Raw genomic sequence first — 18,910 nt, forward strand, 5'->3', positions numbered from 1 at the left:
TATTGTTAGGATTTTGTCTCCATGAGGATCATATAGGGACTATGCCAGAAGACAGCCAAGAAAGCTATTGGGATGAAGATCATGATTGATATAGATGCTGGAACTGGTGAACGGATGCAAAATGAGGAAAGTACCCATGTGAATATAAAGAAAAGTACTCTTGCACCTCCAAGAACTAAGTTCTACTACCCTAAGTATCATAAAAAATGTAGGACAATGGATATTTTGTCCACCATCAAGAAATTGCTGCCACATGACCTGGAGTGTGGATGAACATATATAGAATGCAGGTCACCTGAGGGGGTGACACAGATATGGGTCACAAAGAAACAACAGTATGAAGAGATGATAAAGGAGAATGAAGAGAAGAATGTGGTCGAGGACTCGACCAGAGGGCGTAGTGTAGAGGAGCAGCTGGATGCATTATTCCTAACTCCCGCCCCCTCACCACCATCATATTGGAACAGTAGGAGAAGAACTCTGTATGGTACCCCATGTGTTGTTCCCATGCCACATCAATTGTATAAGAGACAACATGCACTCAGTGAACTGTTGAGATGGATTTCTAAACTCTATCCTGCTGGGTAGAGGTTTAGGAGGCCACCTGAGTTTAGTGGAACCGGGGAGCCTTCTGGACAAGCCAGAACAATCACAGTAGCTTGGCAGGAAGTCAAGACTAAGTCTCAGGAGGGGTGAGAGTGATTGGTAGCCAACAATGAGCACACACAGTAAAACTCCACAGAACACGCTTAGACAAGTGTATCTAAAAAATACATTAACTTTTATTATAGGCCATTTATTATAGGCCTTAATAATTAAACATGATTAAACCACAGTAATATAAAGCACTTAGCATACATGCCTTTCACTATTTACCATATATACAATTACGTTTCACCTGATGCAGTAAAGGGTAAAACACAGCCATTACCTGTAACAGAAGGGTAGGTTAACACAAATATAGCATTAGGCAGTTCTTCAAAATCAATCCATAACTTAAGCAGTCCAGCCCTAAGGAGTGGGGAGTCTTATGCTCAAAAGTACAGCAGTGCACTGAAAACGAGCGGTTGTGCGTAATGAGAGAAAGCGTGTGCTTTTAGGGAGCTGTAGCAGTGCAGGAAGGGGCTTCAATGGTGATGAAGAACAGTGCCCTATTATTTGAGGAGGGTCTACCCTTGCTTGGGAGTGCAAACTAGCCCAGCTAAGGTGTGTATCTTTTTGGGGATTCTCATGCATAAAGAACAATGGCTGCGCCAGGAGGCCCCTGGTAGTGATGCAAGTACTCACGACCATCAACACCGTCCGGGCCAAACTTTGCCAGTCTAGGCGTGGTCGCTTATAGGTTCAACCCATGCAGTTAAACATTGCTCTGGCTCTCAACGTCTGCGGGACCGGACGATCGTCCGTGGCAGGACTTTTCTCAGCTCTCAGTGAAGAAAAGAGGACAGTTCCAGTGCAGCACATCTCAGGGCACAGGGGGACAGGTAGGCACAGCTCCTACAATGACTGTCACCACAGCAAGGTGACACAAGGACCACGGATGCTTGCAGCATGGCACACTCTCTTAAATCAGGACCCAGAGGAGCTACAACTATGAAATTTGGTGGCGGGGGGCCCAGGAGCATAAGTCAATTAGGACCGCAATGCTGCTAGGCGGTACCACAGGTTCAAGCTTTCCAGTTCACTGGATGGCCCAGGAACACTTCCGAAGGGGCTATATTAGAGGGTAATCAGGAGATGCCAAGAATAGTTGTTCCCACTACTCCAAAGAATCGAAGCGCCCTTGCAGGCCTTCAGTGATCGATGCAAAAACAGGGGTCCAACAGGACAACAGCTTGCTCTGGGTGCCAAACCTTCCAGCTCGACTCTGGCAGTTCCACGTTTCTGCTTTAGCATTTCAGGATACTTAGCTACGTCTGTAGTTCGCTGTGAACTTCAGGTGATCGACCTGGAATGGGTGCAGAGTCCCTTCTCTTATCCAAGATTCATTTTGCGCTCAAATCTGGGATAACCAATTGAAGATCTGCTCTCTTGCATTCACACCAGGTGTGGGGCAATCATAGCCCATGGTGGTTCCAGTCATTCAGGCATACCAGACATACTGGTACCAGTAGTGTGGATTGGGACCAAGCAGACCCAATCCTCTTCCTTCGCACTAGCACACGTGACATGCAGGAGCCCGCGAAAGTGCCAGTTTTTGCAGGAAGCTGCATACCCAAATAAGAAATTCCCAGGTTGGCTCGACCTGGGGGAAGGCAAAGAGACAACATGGCCAAAGGGCAGAACAAAAGATGTTGTGGCACTGCCATTTTCGGCACTTCCCACAGTCTTGAGCCAAACATGATCAATGCAAATTGGTTCGTTACAAAGAAGTAAAAAATACTATTAAAGTAATCTGCTGCCACCAGTTCATCCTAAGCACACTTGTCCAATCACCAAAAATTCCTTACAGGGTGGATAGGGCCATAAAACAAAAGGACCCCTATAGACTGTACTGTAAGGTAATTGGCACATAGATCAATAGTTACCAAGAAATGGCAACATAGTCAAAGCCTAAGAGAAACATAGTTTCCCAGTACTGACAGTCTGAAGGATGTATCAGTTTCCCCATTACAAATGAGCAAACGTCCAGAGGAGTGCAGCTGAAGGCTGTGCTCCACTGGAAAAAGTCAGATTAGGTCTGTCAAACAAAAGCAAAAGATTTGGGTCGGTCCATAAATGGATGGAAAATTGCACCTAAGGGAAATATTTCCTAACGCTAACCGCACCAAATGTACCCTTGCACTGAAAGTGGGTAAGGGTGCTGTGTGGAAGGATGTCAGCACGCAACATTGGACATCGTGGAGTGCTGAGTTAAACCTGATGAGGGCAGTGTGATGTCATAAAGCAAATATATAAAGCCATACTGAAACGATATGAAAATACTTAAGAGAAGTAACAAGAGAAACATGTACGAAATGATAAAGTAATCATGAATGCAAAATAAGACACCGTAACTTGCTGACCAATAAGTGTAAATACGCAGTAACACAAGGTAGAAAAGACATATAGAAGCTTGCTATAGAGGAATATATAACATGGCTAGGATTGCCATGATTGGAAAATGGACGCTTGCTTGTGTCAAGATTCAATTTAGTTACCTCAGAAATATATTGGGGTTGAAGAATCAGGAGGTGCTGGAAGAACAGCTTTGTGTGCAAAACAAAGAGGAGTCTATGTCGGCTTGAGATCAAGGATGCTATTTTTAATGAATATCTGCAAAGTACAAAGGGAGGCAGACGGATAAGCCATGGACAAGACGTATTTCCCTTAGATTAAAGGAGAAGAAAACATCTGCAAGAGCCAAGTATTGGACAATTAAAAGTGAATAAAGAGAGGCCACCAGGGGGCGCGGGCAGGATGGACGCCTGAACGTCGAGCTCCGCACCCAGCCCCGGGTGAATCACGATTTATCGGCGAAACGAGGGTCCCATATACTACGCGACCCCCCCCAAAAGACGTGGAAGCCTGTGGCCCCCACCTGGGTCCAACTTTGGTTCCGATCCGACGCTCCTGTGCGGAGTTACACGGACCAAGGCGATATCGGCTGCCCCTCCCCCACGACCTGGCGCGGAGTGGCGCAGGAGACAGCACGAGCCGCGCCGCCCACGAATAGGCCCGAGAGGGTGAGCCCGCGGCGCTTCCTCCCCTGGGCATCCTCCGACTTGAAGAAAACCGTCCACCCACACAGGGAACGCACGCCCGGCGCCTCTGGTGCCCGAGGCCCGGCCTGACCCGGAGAAAGGCGGCGTCCGTCGTAAACTGGCCGACACGAACCCCTCATGAACTGGAGAGAGAACTTGCTGAAATATCAGTTTGTTCCCAAAGAAAGGACCATGGCCGCCGGTAGCCCCACCGTCCCACCCCCGGATCTGGGGGCTATCCAGAACAACATCCAAACGATTCTGGAGGAGATACGAGGTATGAGGACAGACATGGGGGCCAAACTGGCCGACCTCACCACCAAGGTCGCCACCCTAGAAGACCGCGTGGAGGGCGTCGAGAATAACCAACTTTCGGCGACACTCCTCGAAACCCAAATGGACATGAGACTCCGAGTCATGGAAAGGCGCGAGGAAGAGCTTCGGTTCAAGGTTGACGACATGGAAAATAGGGAGAGGAGGAACAACCTTCGAATCTTTGGCCTGATGGAATCTGAGGGCGAATCCGTACAAGGACTTGAAGGCAAAGTGCACGATATCGTGAGGATCGCCCTGGGAACGGAAGACGTGGGGGCGACCAACTTCGACAGGGTGCACCGAGCGGGGGGGGGAGGCAGAGGCCCACGCTCGGTTCTGGTTCGGCTGCACTACTACAGGGACAAGATCAGAATCCTGGAAAAGGCGAGACATCTTGGCACCATACAGTACGGTGATTCAAAGGTATCCATCTTCCAAGACCTCTCGGCCCTAACCCTGTCAATGAGGAGGAAATGCGGCACACTCACAAGATGGTTGCAGGGAAAAGGAGTCCGATATCGGTGGGGTCACCCCTTCTATTTGGAGTTTGAGTGGCTAGGTGAGAAACACCACCTGGTGTCGGAGGAGGACATACGAAGAGCCACGGACGATCTGGTGAACGACCAGGCGGGCCATTCGGGCGCCCAGGAGGGAGGACCACGGGACCCCCCTAGGGGTCCCGACGGCCCAGGAAATCACAGTGGGAAATCTAAGGTCAAGGGGGCCCGAAAGTTTCGGAAAACCAGACACCCGTCGATGAACCCGGAAAATCACACTGACTCATGAAAATGACGTTCGATTGGAAGGAGAGAAAATCATGAGGTGAGAGACGATTCAGGGTACGGACGCAGGAGGCCCCGGGCCCACGAACTGCCTTGAACGGACACCGCGGCGGTGTCGCGTTTGGCCCACCGGACCTTGGGTCGGCAGACCATTATGTTAAAAAGTTAACTGTTTATTTGTGTTGCCCCGCGTTTGGGTTTCTGGTTGTGGGTTGAGGGCCCGGGCGGGGTCTCTGGTTTTTGTCTCGGTTAAGTGCACCGAAGGCCTGCAGGGGCCGACCTGAATCGGACTTGCGATCTGGGACTCTCCAGACACACGAAAACCCCGGGGCTGGGGTTGGAGTCCTTGGTGGTTCGTTGACCGGCCCCAACACATGTTGGGGAGAGTGGACGGACGCCTCAAGGTACAAGGGTGGGGAGGGGGGAGGGAAGACACGGGGAGGGGGGTCAGTTGCAAGGGGGGAGGGGATGGGGGGGATAACGGGGTAGTTTGGGGGACTCAGGGGGAAATTCAGTTCAGACCGCAAGAATACGCTTGGCAAGGGGCACTAAAATTCAATCACCACGAGGGGTTCAGAATACGCACACGGTATGATGACAACGATTGAAGGGAAGGTGGGCACGTTAAATGTCAAGGGTCTAAACTCTCAAAATAAAAGATCCCTCACGGGCAACATGTTCCGAAAACAACACCTGACGGTCCTATTTCTACAGGAAACACATTATAAGCGCGGGAGGGAATCCAGAATCAAGGGGAAAGACATCGGTAGCAACTATTGGGCTTCACACCCGACCTCGAAGAAGGAGGGGGTGGGCATTCTCCTGGGAAGGGCTCTCCAACTAACGGGGGTGGAAACCAAGAGGGGGTTTGGGGGTCGATTTCTGGGTGTCAAGGGGCTTTGCGAGGGGCAGCGAGTTACTCTCGCCACCGTATACGCGCCCAACACGGGCCAGGTGGAGTTCCTCACACGGATCTTTGGTGTCATGGATGAATGGGCCGAGGGGGCCATGATTCTCGGGGGTGATTTTAATCTCATAGCCGACCCCCAACTGGACTGGTGGTCCGCCAGAGGTGGGGTACCCAAGGGGATCACGAGGGATAACCTGGCCTTGCAGAACCTCTTGAAGGATCACTACTGGGTAGATGTTTGGCGCAAGGCGTACCCGGCCCAGGGTGGTTACACATTCTTTTCTCCCCCGCACTGCACCTACACCAGAATCGACCTTCTGTTGGCCTCAGAGGAGGGAGATGGGGCGATGACCCAACCAAAAGTCGAGACCATAACGTGGTCGGACCATGAACTACTTATAGCTAACTGGTCCCTGCCCATCGCCCCGAGATCGGCTCGATGGCGGTGCAACGACACGCTCCTTAGGGATCCAGTATTCCGTGAGTTCATGAAGCAGGAAATGCTGGCCTACTTCGAGACAAATGACACGGGGGAGACGGACATGTCCATGGTATGGGAAGCGGGGAAGGCCACCTTCAGAGGCCTCCTCATAGCGGAGGGCTCGAGGCGTAAAAGAGAGAGGGGCCTGATCGAGAGCAGACTCCGAGGGGAGCTGCAGATCTTGCGGGCCAGACTGGGAGTCCCGGGAGTGGACCGGAGGGCACTATTGGACGAGATGCAGGGCAAAAGACAGGAGCTCCATACGGTTCTCATAGGGGAGGTGGTTAAGAGGATGCGATATACCAAACAGAGATACTACGAACAGGGCGACAGGGTAGGCACTCTGCTGGCTCAGAGGTCGAGGGGGTGTAGAGTGGAGAGAGGGATTACCCGGTTGACCGACGAAGAGGGCAGGGTTCATGGGAACCGGCATGAAGTGACGGAATGCTTTGCTGAGTACTACAGCAAACTCTATTCTAGGCAAGCGGGCGAATCTCGGGAGGACATTGCCTCCTACCTGGCAGAACACCCCCTCCCCAAACTGACCGACCAGGACTTGGAGGCCCTCGAGGGGGAAATTTCAGAAGAGGAGGTGGAGGGAGCCATCAAGAGACTGAAGGCCGGAAAGGCTCCTGGCCTTGACGGCTACACAGCGGATTTCTATAAACAGACCCAGTCCACCTTAGTGAAGCCCCTGACCAAATTGTTCAACCAAATTAGAGGCAACGACACGATCCCCCCGACTTTCCTACAGGCCCTCATCACCGTCATACCTAAACCTGGTAAAGACCGGGCAGCTTGTGGGTCTTACAGACCCATTTCACTTCTCAACTTAGATGCCAAGATCTTTGCTAGGATCCTGGCCTCCAGATTGGAAAACTCCCTCCCACGCCTGATACATCCTGATCAGGCGGGATTCGTCCTCAATAGACAGGGTTCCGATAATTTAAGGAAGACCCTCCATGTATTGGCCACGACCGAGGCCAGGAATGAAGGCGCTCTCCTACTGGCTCTTGACGCGGAGAAGGCCTTTGACAGGGTCAGCTGGGCTTTCATGAGGGAGGTTCTCTTGTCAGTGGGGATGGGTCCAAGGTGGTTGGGATGGATATCCGCGCTCTACTCCTCCCCCTCGGCCAGAGTGGTGGCTAACGGGATTGAGTCTAGGGAATTCCCCCTTGAACGTGGCACGAGGCAGGGATGCCCCCTGTCTCCGTTAATCTACGCATTGGTGATGGAACCGTGGGCAATCTCGATCCGCAATGATGCGGACATCAGTGGTGTACAGATGGGGGATATGCACTGCAAGATCTGCCTCTTTGCGGATGACGCCCTGCTCTATGTCACCAGACCGTCCCAAACAATCCCTCGGGTTCTGCAGGGCCTCGCAAGATATGGAGAACTATCGGGGTATAAGGTTAATTTGGACAAATCGGTCGCATTCATGGGTGGGAACCTGCCAGACACGGAGGTGACCTTTGTGGAGGGTCTCCCCTTCAAGCGGAGCGATGAGGGGTTCCGTTACTTGGGAGTCCAAATCACACGTAACCTTGAGGACCTGTATGGGGCCAACTTCCCCCCCCTCTGGTCAGCAATCAGGAGAGACATAGAAAGGTGGGCGGGAACGGGTCTCTCATGGATGGCACGCCTTAACCTTATAAAAATGGTTATCCTCCCAAAATTTCTGTTTCTCTTTCAAATGCTCCCGGTCCAAGTCCCCAAGGCCTTTTTTGACGAGACAAAACGCATCCTCCTTAGATTCCTCTGGCAGGGCAAAAAACACAGGATTTCATACGAGGTTCTGACTAGGACCAAGGAAGATGGAGGGGTGGGCTACCCTGATCTCGAGACGTATTATAGGGCTTCCCAGTTGAGGATCCTGGTCGATCACTTCTCACCGGGACCGAAAAAACAGTGGGTAGCCATGGACAATAGGCCCCTGGCGCCCGTCACACTAGAGGAATGGCTCTGGGTCCCAAGGAGAACGATCCCCAGATCAGTCTTGAACCACCCGATTCTAAGAGTACTGTGGTCCCTGTGGAGAGAGGGAGGTTACTATAGATGGCTCACGACATGGCCCTCCCCCTTGAGCTGCATCTGGGCCCCTCCTTTCCTGGCCAAAATAGCGGAACCAGCAGCCTACCAGACATGGTTCGAGGCGGGCCTTAGTAGGACCGGCCAGTTGTGGGTGGGGGGCTCCTTCCTCCCCTTGAAGGACCTTGAGGAAGCCCTGGGAATAGGCACGCTTTCCCCGTTCCGATATCTTCAGCTTAAGGGTGCCCTCACGGAACCATCTTGGGGTGATACCCTCAGGAGGGAACTCACAGACTTTGAAAAACTCCTTCTGACCGCAAGGGGCTCCAAGGGGATAATCTCCCGCCTATACAAGCTCTTTCTGTTCTCCATCCCCCGAGACCCGCCACCAGCACGCATACAATGGGGTAGGGACCTGGGCGAGGAAATTGATGACGAGAGATGGACAGAGATGTGTAGACGGGCCAATCGATCCACATCCTCCCTCCAATATCGCCATCAGGCCCTCAAGATATTACATAGATGGCACTACCCCCCGCAAAGAATAGCCAAAATGCGTCCAGGATATGACCCACACTGTTGGAAATGTAGGACAGAGAGAGGTGACTATATCCACATGTGGTGGGGATGCCCAGTGGTCCAGAAATACTGGGACAAGGTGCGGACCTGGATCAAAGGGGTAGATGGGATAGAACGAGTATCCTGCCCGTGGCTCTTCCTCTTCGGGATTAGTAACGAAGAGGACCGGGGTAACACTCATGATCACATGCTCCAGGTGATGCTGGTAGCAGCTAGATGCTGTCTAGCGCAGAAATGGAAACACCCGAGAATGCCAGGGGAAAAAACCTGGGTGACCAAAGTAAGGGCCATCTACGACATGGAGTTCCTCACACACCTGCTCGATGAGTCTAAGTCCAGTATCGAGGAAATTTGGCTCCCCTTCTTTGATAAGTACGGCCGAGTGGTCTAGGTCCTGAAGACTGAGCTGAGGGATTCCCCTCCTCCCCACGGATGTGGGACCATGGGCCAAGGACCCGGCTGAGAACTGAACTCGTTTGGCCCATATGACTTTGGCGTGCCACACGCATATTGTATTGACGCCTCCATCATTAAGAGAGCCCGTTGTGCAAGTGTTTATCAAGGCTATGTAAGCGCGAACTGAAGGGGGGTGGGGGGAGGGAGAGGGAGGGGGGGGGGCATGGGGTGTGTTTCGTCTGGTTTTCTCTTTATGTTAACTCACATTAATAAATGCAATGCAAGAATGTAACCTCGTTATGCACCAAGGAAACTTAATAAAATTGATTTTCAAAAAAAGTGAATAAAGTATATAGAAGGTAGAGTGAGCAAGTCTCTAGAGGAGAAGAAGAGTAATGACACTCGGTATAATTAAATCTAATAGCAGCAAATAAGAGGTCTAAATGGACAAATGTGCAGTCTCTTTACATATGACTCAGAAGTCGAAAACAAGGGCTATTCGTTAAGCTTTGGATGAAGATACTGATGTACTTACGCTCCCTTAAATGTCCCCGAAGAGAGACCAGGCTATACGGTCAACTACAGATGGGAAACCTTGGCTCATGGCGGGACTAATGAGAGATGATGGAGATGATGGACTAATTGGGAAAGTGGGGAGTAATCTGATGTGATTCAAGCACCTGGGTTTCGTTTCACTTATGTGCTGCTAGCCAAGCTGAAAGTCCAAGGTTGGGTGAGAATGCCAATGAATCAGTGGGCCTACGGGGGAACCTGCTATACAATGTTGCATAGACCAATCTGCTGCCATTTTGTTTGCTATAAATAGTATTATACGTATTTAGAGGTAGTTCGAGGTGTGCCTCACAGATAAGAGACAGCAGATGGTATACTAACCCCTGTGTATTCTATAAGTAGAAATGTTCCCCTAACCAATCCCTCCCACTAACAAGTTTTACAGTTTGGCACGTAGGATGACGGCATAGATGATGCATATTGGGGTATAATCAAGTTTGAGTGTGAGTGTGCAAGCATCAGCCTGCCAGTTGACCCAACTTATTTAAATTGAGAATAAAGTATTACTTTGTCATATTCTTTGAGTCTGTCTGGTTATTTGGTCTGAGATCTTTATTGGAGCACATGTAGGTACCGGAGCGCATATGAAATGCCTCTCATTCATGTTCGAGTAATTTCTGCCCAAACCCCAAATTGACATTCAAAGAGACCGATTATGACTGGTGAGTCGTAGCTTTTTCTGAGGCTACTATTGACCACTTTCCCCAATGTAAAATGCAAATGCGGGTAACACATTATACAGGTGGGGTAGCCGCACTCGAGTCACTGCTAAATTCTCAATTTTGCTTCAGATTTGATATAGTGATTATTTAAGAAAAATGTGTAGATTTGCACCCGAATAAACACTATTTAGGGAAAGTGTTTATACTTGCAAAACCTGTGGTAAATGAACCAAACAATAACATCTCCATCTGGGACGACGTCTGCGCAAGAACAATACATATTTTGTTTATACAGACTCCACCACCTGCTAAATGCTGTTTTTGGCTGATTACTTCCCCAAAGATGGCACCAAGAATATGAGCATTGGGAAAGGGGGTGGACTTAGGTAATATATAAGAATCTCATCTGAGTGCCGTCCACAGTTGGCGTACCATGCAAGCATTGGTCATCTAGGGGGGATCAAACTATGTATATTATATGTGTAGAGTTCAGGCCAAGGACGGCCTTTTATGTTTCCACCAGATCTCCTAGGCAAACCATACCCAAATAAACACTTAAGTTTTGAAAAGTACCCCTTTGATATAGCTTGATGCTGGCTGAACCAGTTCACTGACCCAAGTAAACAGAAAACGAGGAGAGTGCATTGGTGAGTTGAGTTTTAGTTAAGATTTATTATTAAATAATGCAGATTTGAGTATCAAATGTCTTTGTCTAATTTCACTTGTGAAATCACTGAAATGAAAAAAGTTACAAAAAATACAAGACCATCAATGATGCGGCTTGACACCAGTACTTTGGCTGCTCGCTACCCCTCAAACAAGTGTTGTAACCTTTAGTCAGTCAATGTTCTAGCCGTGTGCTGCACCTGAGAGCCTGTATGCCTGCACTGCGGTCAGGACACCATGCATGTTCAAGCACTTGGAACCCTGTTGAATCTAAGTGAGAGTTTAAGCGTCTTGCACAGCTGTGGCAGAGGTGCATCAGGGACATCTTGGGCTCGAAATAGTGGTGATATGTGTCAATGAGGTGGCTTTTCAGGCAACAAAAAGAGCGATATGTCCAAATGTGGCTCTCAAGTACAGCATCAATGCTAGTGGGATTCCGCTGGTAATCACATTCTGAATGCTTTTTGGGGCACAATCAAGTGGAGCAAAAAAACGGGTTTAGAGCAAACTGTCTTTTCCTTAATCTGAAGTTATATTAAAACCCTGTCTTGTTTTCTAGCCTGTGGTGGGACCTTCTACATGCAGAGAGGCGCCTTCAACAGTCCCGGATTTCCAGAAAGTTACCCACCAAACATTGAATGCGTTTGGACCATTCTGAGCTCCCCTGGAAACAGGCTCCAGCTGTCTTTCATGTAAGCGCTGTTTCATGTTCTCCCTTTGTATATTCTTTGTGTAGTGGCCCAAGAGGATGGAAACCACGAAGCATGATTAACAACATGTGAAACTGTTTTTGCGCCTTGTGGATAAGCTGGCGAGGGAACAACTCAACCATGTATTATCTCACACTGTCATCCGTTTGCAGCGGCCTGACCTAACGCTGCAGAAATTAATGTTATTCTGACTGCATTGCAGACGGTGCAAATGATAGTCCCAGTCTCGGTGGTTATTAATAATTATTAATCATTTGCAGTACCTGTTACTCAGGAAACTTATGTCTATTACCACTTTGGAAGGTCATCATGAAAGAGTGCTCGTCCTTTATGAGTTGATAAGTATCCTGGAGAAACACGGCACGCTTGCCCTTTAAAGAGAAACCAACGTTCCAGCTCCTACCACTTGTACTGCATGATATGTATCACTTCCTTTAGGTAGTGGGGTCCCTAAAGCGTCACGAAAGGGGCATGGCCTAAAAGGCAGGGAGGCACCGCTTTTAGGGACAGAACAGTCGGGTTCCTTCTAGTGTCTTCAAAGCTCTCTGTTTTCATAGTGTCCGATATTGTACGCGCTCGCAATTTTGCCAAGGCGGATATAGATACCATGATGTGCCCAAGATCACAGCATTTCATTGATGTGGGAAAGTCGGGATTGGTCTCCTGGTTCCAAATGTCGCATTGGGCCTCATTAGGACCCAGGCGGTAAGGGGTTTACGGCGGCGTAAACAGTGCCGACCCTTACCGCCTGATTCCGAGGTCCCTTAGCGCCATGGAGGATTTAACACCTGCTTTTAGCAGGTGTTAAAATCCATGGCGCTAAGGGACCTTGTTGTTAATTACGCCACCGTAATTTACGGTGGCGTAATTAACGCCTTCCCCACTCCCATTATGCCCTATGGGGCAAAAATGGAAATGGGGAAGGGTAAATGGGGATTGGGGATTTACCGCCCGCCAACCTCGGAATGGGGCGGTAAGTCCGCCAACCACCATGGCGTAAACGTAGTTTACGCCATGGTGGTAAAGGTACGACCCAGGCGGTAACTTACCGCCTGGGTCGTAATGAGGCCCATTGCCTTGTACAACATTTCCAGAATCAGAAGGTACAGAGGCAGAGTACTTGGGCAGATGAGGTTTTGCGGAGCAGGGGCTGCCCTTTACTAAAAAAAATAGATTTAAAAAAACCTCTGGAAGAGATACTGAAGGAAGAAAGTAATTTGCAAAGAAAACAAATCTTTGCTCCAGGGATACAAAAAAGATTGAACGCATTGCATTTGAAGCGTGCTTACAACGTAATTAGCCAACATGAAGAATGAACTGGATAGGACTTTAAACAACTTTAGTCCAAGTGGTTTTTAGATGAGTGACTATCAGCCCAAAGTTTGCCTGAAAAACGGAACCCCGGCAGGAACCCATGTTTGTGAGCGTTTTGAAACGTTGTCAGGACTGGGAACTACTCAAAGCATTGCACTAATCCACACATACAAACACACACTAAACTGTTCATCCACCCACTAAACCATCCACACAGCTGCATTGGAACACATTCATCCATTCATCTTTTTATCGAGTAACTCATCCACACATGCACCATTCCACGCATGCATTAACAGGACACAAACTCATCCATCCGTCCACACATTAACCCACCCACACAAGGACATACAGCACGTGCTTGAGGGAAAAAGTTGCCCTCCACCTCTGCATTTTTTGGGGACAAGTCTTAATTATGCTACCAAGGTAAATAAATCTTGGCTGTATTTGGCAGAGTGATCTGGACTGTAATACTCAGGTCGCAGCAAAAATACAGTCAGTATTCTACAACACCCGTCTTCTACGGCAAGCCTTACCTTATGTACCTGACCCCGACCGTGCGATGGTTGTGGGAGCCTTGGTGAACTCCAAATTAGATTACTGCAATGGAGTCTTGGCTAGTGGCCCTGCTAAATAGATTCACTGCTTACAAAAATCCCAAAACGCAGGAGTAAGACTGGTCTTTGGTGTTGCTAAGAATACGCCAATGTCAGGTCTTCATCGGTCACCGCATTGGTTAGCGGAGGAAGACCGCATAAAATGTAAAATTCGGTGTCTGGTGTATAAATGTATTAATGGGTTGGCACCAATCTATTTAATAAACAAATTGAAGCAATATCGCCCGACCCAGGCCTTAAGGTCAGAAGATCAATGTTTATTTATCGTTCCTAGGTCCGACTGTGTCTCACGAGGAGATTATAGTTTTTCAGTTGTTGGACCAAGATTGTGGAACAGCCTCCCACTTAACGTAAGAAAAGCAGATTCCTTATCAACCTTTAGAGCAGTTTTAAACACTTACCTGTTTAAGTAAGTAGGGCCATCCTGCAGCTCTCCTTTTTTTTTTACTGGCATCAACATGTTCTCATATTACTGATTTTTGTGTTCAGTTTATGGTTCCAACTGCGCCAGGATACGGTTCAGTGTGTTGTGTGCACAATACCAATGTCTCAAATCAAATCAAATCACCCATCGATAAAGAGACACTTTCACTTACGGAAGTCAGAACTTCTGGTTTTGCCATCGCTTTTTTGGGATATTTTCTGTAGCATGTCTGGATCGACTCAACGGGAGGAAAGCCATCATTTTGGAATTTAGTTTAGTTGTTAACATTGGACACCTGCTGCTGCTCTTTGCCCTTCAGAGTTCTCTCTCCTAGAGTAAATCCCAGAGGAATTCTGAACAATGGGCTTGTGTTATTCCAGTGCATTTCATATTGGAACTTGAAGCAGTGTATGCATTACCAATATTAGGGAGAACCCCGGGAAAACGAATTCGATATCAGGCACAGCCGGACTATATTTCTCACAACACAAATAGTGGCCTGTCTGGTTCAGTAAAATGCAGAATCTAGTACCAACTCTGAAAAGAAAACATCATTACCTTCATATTCCGAACTTGTATGTTTTTAAAAAAATATATTGAAAAGCTTTGAACACTAGCATCACATCCAATAATGGAGGGAAACATTACTTTTCAAGAAATCCCCTTTGTTTAAATCTTTTCATCATCAGTAAAATAAAATGTTACATTTTGTGATTCATTATAACAGGCTTTGAGAATGTCCCAACGTGTTTCTGTTAATCAATTATGGAACTTTCATCAGAACAATTTTCATAGAATCCTATATATTGAGGGTGTTCACTCCAGTGGTGTGAGATTGGGCCACAGACATCTGCAAATAGCATAATACTTTTAGTAAATGTATTTGTCTTGCCATCAAGCAATGCATCCTTATTGTGTCATTTAAAAGACAGTAATATTACTATTAAAGTTTAGAGGTATTATATCCTCAGGTTCACCTTGTCTTGAAATAGTATATTTGTACATCAATACGTGAAAACACAATCCTCACTGAGAGGGTTGTCATAAATATTTGTGGTCTTGGTTGACTAAGAGGACAAAATCATACATATTTTTATGTGCAATTTTACCACGTAATGATCATTAAATGTTGCCAGAAATTCAATTGTTATGAATAATGCCGAAATTGTATTCACTTGCACTACCTACCATGAAAAACTCTTTTCAATAGGGCTCTTTTTGGTATTTGGAGTAGTACTATAAATGGGAGGATTACCACCCATAATTATTACAGAAATCTCTAATTAAGGCTTGTCTTTTTCGAGTGTTCTCACCTACTGCATCAGCAGAACTTACACCAGTTACATGCAGAGTCCCTCAGGGCTCGTGCGTGTCCCCCACACTTTACAATATTTTAACTAAGCCGATGATCTAAACCATCTGGTTGTCTCCTATACTAATTATGCTGATGACACCCAAATTCTCATTCCTATCACTGGCGACTATAATACTGACGCTAAACCTCTGAATGACATTTACCTGATCATAGAAGCCTGGCTGGCAAAACACGGATTGTGCCTTAAAGATGACAAGACAGAGCTTCTCCTTATAGAATCTCAAACCAGGGTCAACAGGTTAGACAAACAGTTTGACTCCTTTAACATTGATGGCAATAATATAAAAGTGTCCAAGGAGGTAAAAACACTAGGCATATACTGACTGGGCAAGTCAACGTGACTGCCTCGACCACATACTATACAGGTAAATTAATTAATGCATGTAGGCCCTTCTTGTCCACGGCAAACTGTATTAATATTGCCACAGCTTTTGTCAACTAAATTAAACTATTGTAATGCCTGCTACTCAGGAACTAGTCAATGAAATCTAAAAAAGTTGCAAACTTTACAAAACAACGCATTGATATCATCTCTGAACGTCCGCAGATCCTACCATATCTCGGAGTTGAGACGTAGTGTACTCTGGCTTTCCATCAACCAAAGAATTGCGCACAAAATACTCTCACTCACCCATAAATGTCTCGCAAACCAAGCACTCAAATATTTGAGTGACAAAGTTGCATCATATATAACGGGAACAAGGGGAGTGGTTTTCTGTACTGATGGGAAGCCTAACAACACAGGGTATATAACCCATTTTTAGAAGTAGACCAATAGAGAAAGGCCTATCACACACATGCATATTAAATAGGTTGTATTAAGAAAAGACATGGCATTCAACAAGCTGTAGCACTGCTAAAAAAAAAAAAGATTTGGATGATTATATGTTTGACTGCATGTTGTGGGGTGGTGGTTGTGATGAGGACCATCAGGGTTTGTGTAAGTGCTACATATGTCTGTGGTGTTTGTTGAGAGTATTGATCCGGTCACATACTGGGGCACATATGCATCAGTCACAGATGCATCCACCCAAAGCTGCACCCACCCACCATATCACTCACCCAAAGCAGCATCCAGCCTCAAGAACACTCACATATATGACTTATAAAGGGGGCACATACCAGAGAAGTGGGAGAGCACCCCAGACTGACAGTAAACTTAGGAAGCAGTTCACACAGCCTCAGTAGATGCCATTAATCGCTGGCCAAAAACAATGTGCATCACAAGCAATGTAGACAACACTAAGCATCCCACTGCCGCTGTGACCGGTGGCCTGATCCTCATGAATGTCACAGGATCCCAGGCCCTCCCTCCCAGTCAATACCAGCACCTCTGCCCCCCACTGCACTGCCCTGCGGGCCCCTGCTTGGTGGCTCCACATCCCATGTTGAGAGTCGCCTGTACCAGCACTTAGCCTGAGATTCTCTGACTTGGCTACCCTTAGAACTTCCCTCTCGGGCCCTCCTCCAGCACTTGTCCACTCCTCTGTTCCCCCTTCCATCCCCTTCCCCAGAACTTCTCCTCAATGCACTTGCACAGCCAAATGTCACAAGGTCTAGTAGGACCACGACTGTATATTACTGTTTGACCTTGTTATCATTTCCTGTGTTAACTTCCCATTGTGTCCTGTGGTGCTTTGAAACACAATTCTGTTGTGTAAAGCACCTTACAAATGCACAATAAAATAAATATAAATAAAGACATATCCCTTCATAAATGTACAACCACATATCCCAGAATTCAAACACAACACCAATGACTAAATGAACTACACATGCATGCCACAGGTTACCCATGCCCCCACACACAGAAGCAACATCCACCCAGAGAAGAGGCACCCACAAATGCAGGTCGAGTTGACCAGTGGTAAGTCAAGGAGCTCTGCTGGAGCATCACAGTACTGCCTTGTTGGAGACATTGAGGCACTTATGGTACCAGCCATACCTCATCACCCCAGAATCCTTGTACTGAAGACACAGCACGTGTTACGGGTGAAGTACTTTATAAATGTAGTGTCCAGGGTGCCAGAAATGTATTTTGAACCAAGACAGAGAGGCAACTGCGTGTACACTTGAAGCACTTCTGCCCACACTCCTTAAACGCTATATAGAGTGACAAATGCAAGGAAAAATAGCCAGTCGGTAGGCTGTGGGTTATGATAAGAAGGATGGCTGAATGTACAAGTGGTACTCCTTGAAGAACGGTATGGGGGCATGAACAAGTATGAAACACAGTCTGCCTGCAGTGAGCCAAGAGACGAGCATTATAATGTCAAATTTCAATAATGTAAATATATATTTTATTTATTTATTTTATTTATTGTGCATTTGTAAATCAAGTAAATTGTGTTTCAAAGCACCCACAGGGCAACATGGAGGGAACATGTGAATGAAAATCAAATAAAACAATGTTATAGGCGGAACTACTAGGCATTGTGAGCAGTCAGAATGTGCAGAGAGAGATAGAAGGCATGAGGGAGTGGGGGGTAAGTGCTCGGTGTGCTAGGAGGAAAGTGCTAGTGAGTGAGGCAGTGGGCAGCTGTAAGGGCCTTGGTGAGGGGTCAGCTGCCAAAAATAAGTAAGTGCAGGCCTATCGTGGCCAAGGCAAGTGCTGGGAGCAGGCGGAGGCTGAGGGCGATTGGGTGTGGGAGGCCAGGACCCAAGAGAACACATATGGGCTCTGGTCACCAATCTCAGAGACTGTGGGTTTTAGCAAAGGAGGGAGGGGGAAGGAAGAGGTGAAAAGGAAAGTCTTGCGGAGCTTGCAGAATTTTGAGGTGATCCGGCTCAAGACGAAGAGGAAGGGGGAGGCTGATCCATAGTAAGGATCCTGCTTAGGAAAGAGATTGGCCACCAGCTCTCTGTTTAGCAAAGCGCTTGACAAACAGAGAGTTGGTTCCGGAGGAACGCAATGATCTGGTGGGAGAGTATTTAGTGAGAGCAAGCTGTAGCATGGTCCCCAGCCCCAGACAGCCTAATGGATGATACATAGGGATTTGAAGTTGATCCTTGCAGCAAGTCACTGAGTCAGTGTAGAGTTTTAAGGGCCAGAGAGATGCGGTCCCTGGGCTTGAGGCCAAAGATAAGTCATGCAGTCCTGTTCTGGATTAGCTGGAGGGGTCGTAGAGAAGAAGACAGTAGAATAAGGAAGAGGCTATTGCAGTAGTCTAGCCTAGAGAGAACCAGAGTTATAGAGACATTAAGCTTCTGGGGGAATGTGAGGAAAGGGAGAATTCCTATGAGGAGGTAGACTTGAAAGTGGGACTTCTTGGCAAGGTCCTGAATGTGAGGGAGGAAGAAAAGGGAGGAGTCGAAGATGACTCCAAGGTTTCTGTCTTCAGATGAAGGAAAAGGGGGCGAGCCCATAGAAGAAGACCAGAGTGAGAGGAAGA

At 47.6% G+C, this 18,910-nt stretch overlaps 1 protein-coding gene across 1 annotated transcript in view; it reads left to right on the plus strand.

The window, feature by feature from the left end:
• CUBN (cubilin) overlaps nt 1-18,910 on the plus strand; it is a 1,794,835-nt gene that overhangs the window by 1,082,729 nt on the left and 693,196 nt on the right. The window contains exon 36 of the mRNA XM_069648353.1: nt 11,638-11,770. Coding sequence (XP_069504454.1) covers nt 11,638-11,770 — 133 coding nt within the window. The remainder of the gene's footprint in view (nt 1-11,637; nt 11,771-18,910) is intronic.

Source organism: Ambystoma mexicanum, chromosome 2q, assembly GCF_040938575.1.
Source record: "Ambystoma mexicanum isolate Mex_15411 chromosome 2q, UKY_AmexF1_1, whole genome shotgun sequence".
In the NCBI taxonomy this organism is placed as follows: domain Eukaryota; kingdom Metazoa; phylum Chordata; class Amphibia; order Caudata; family Ambystomatidae; genus Ambystoma; species Ambystoma mexicanum.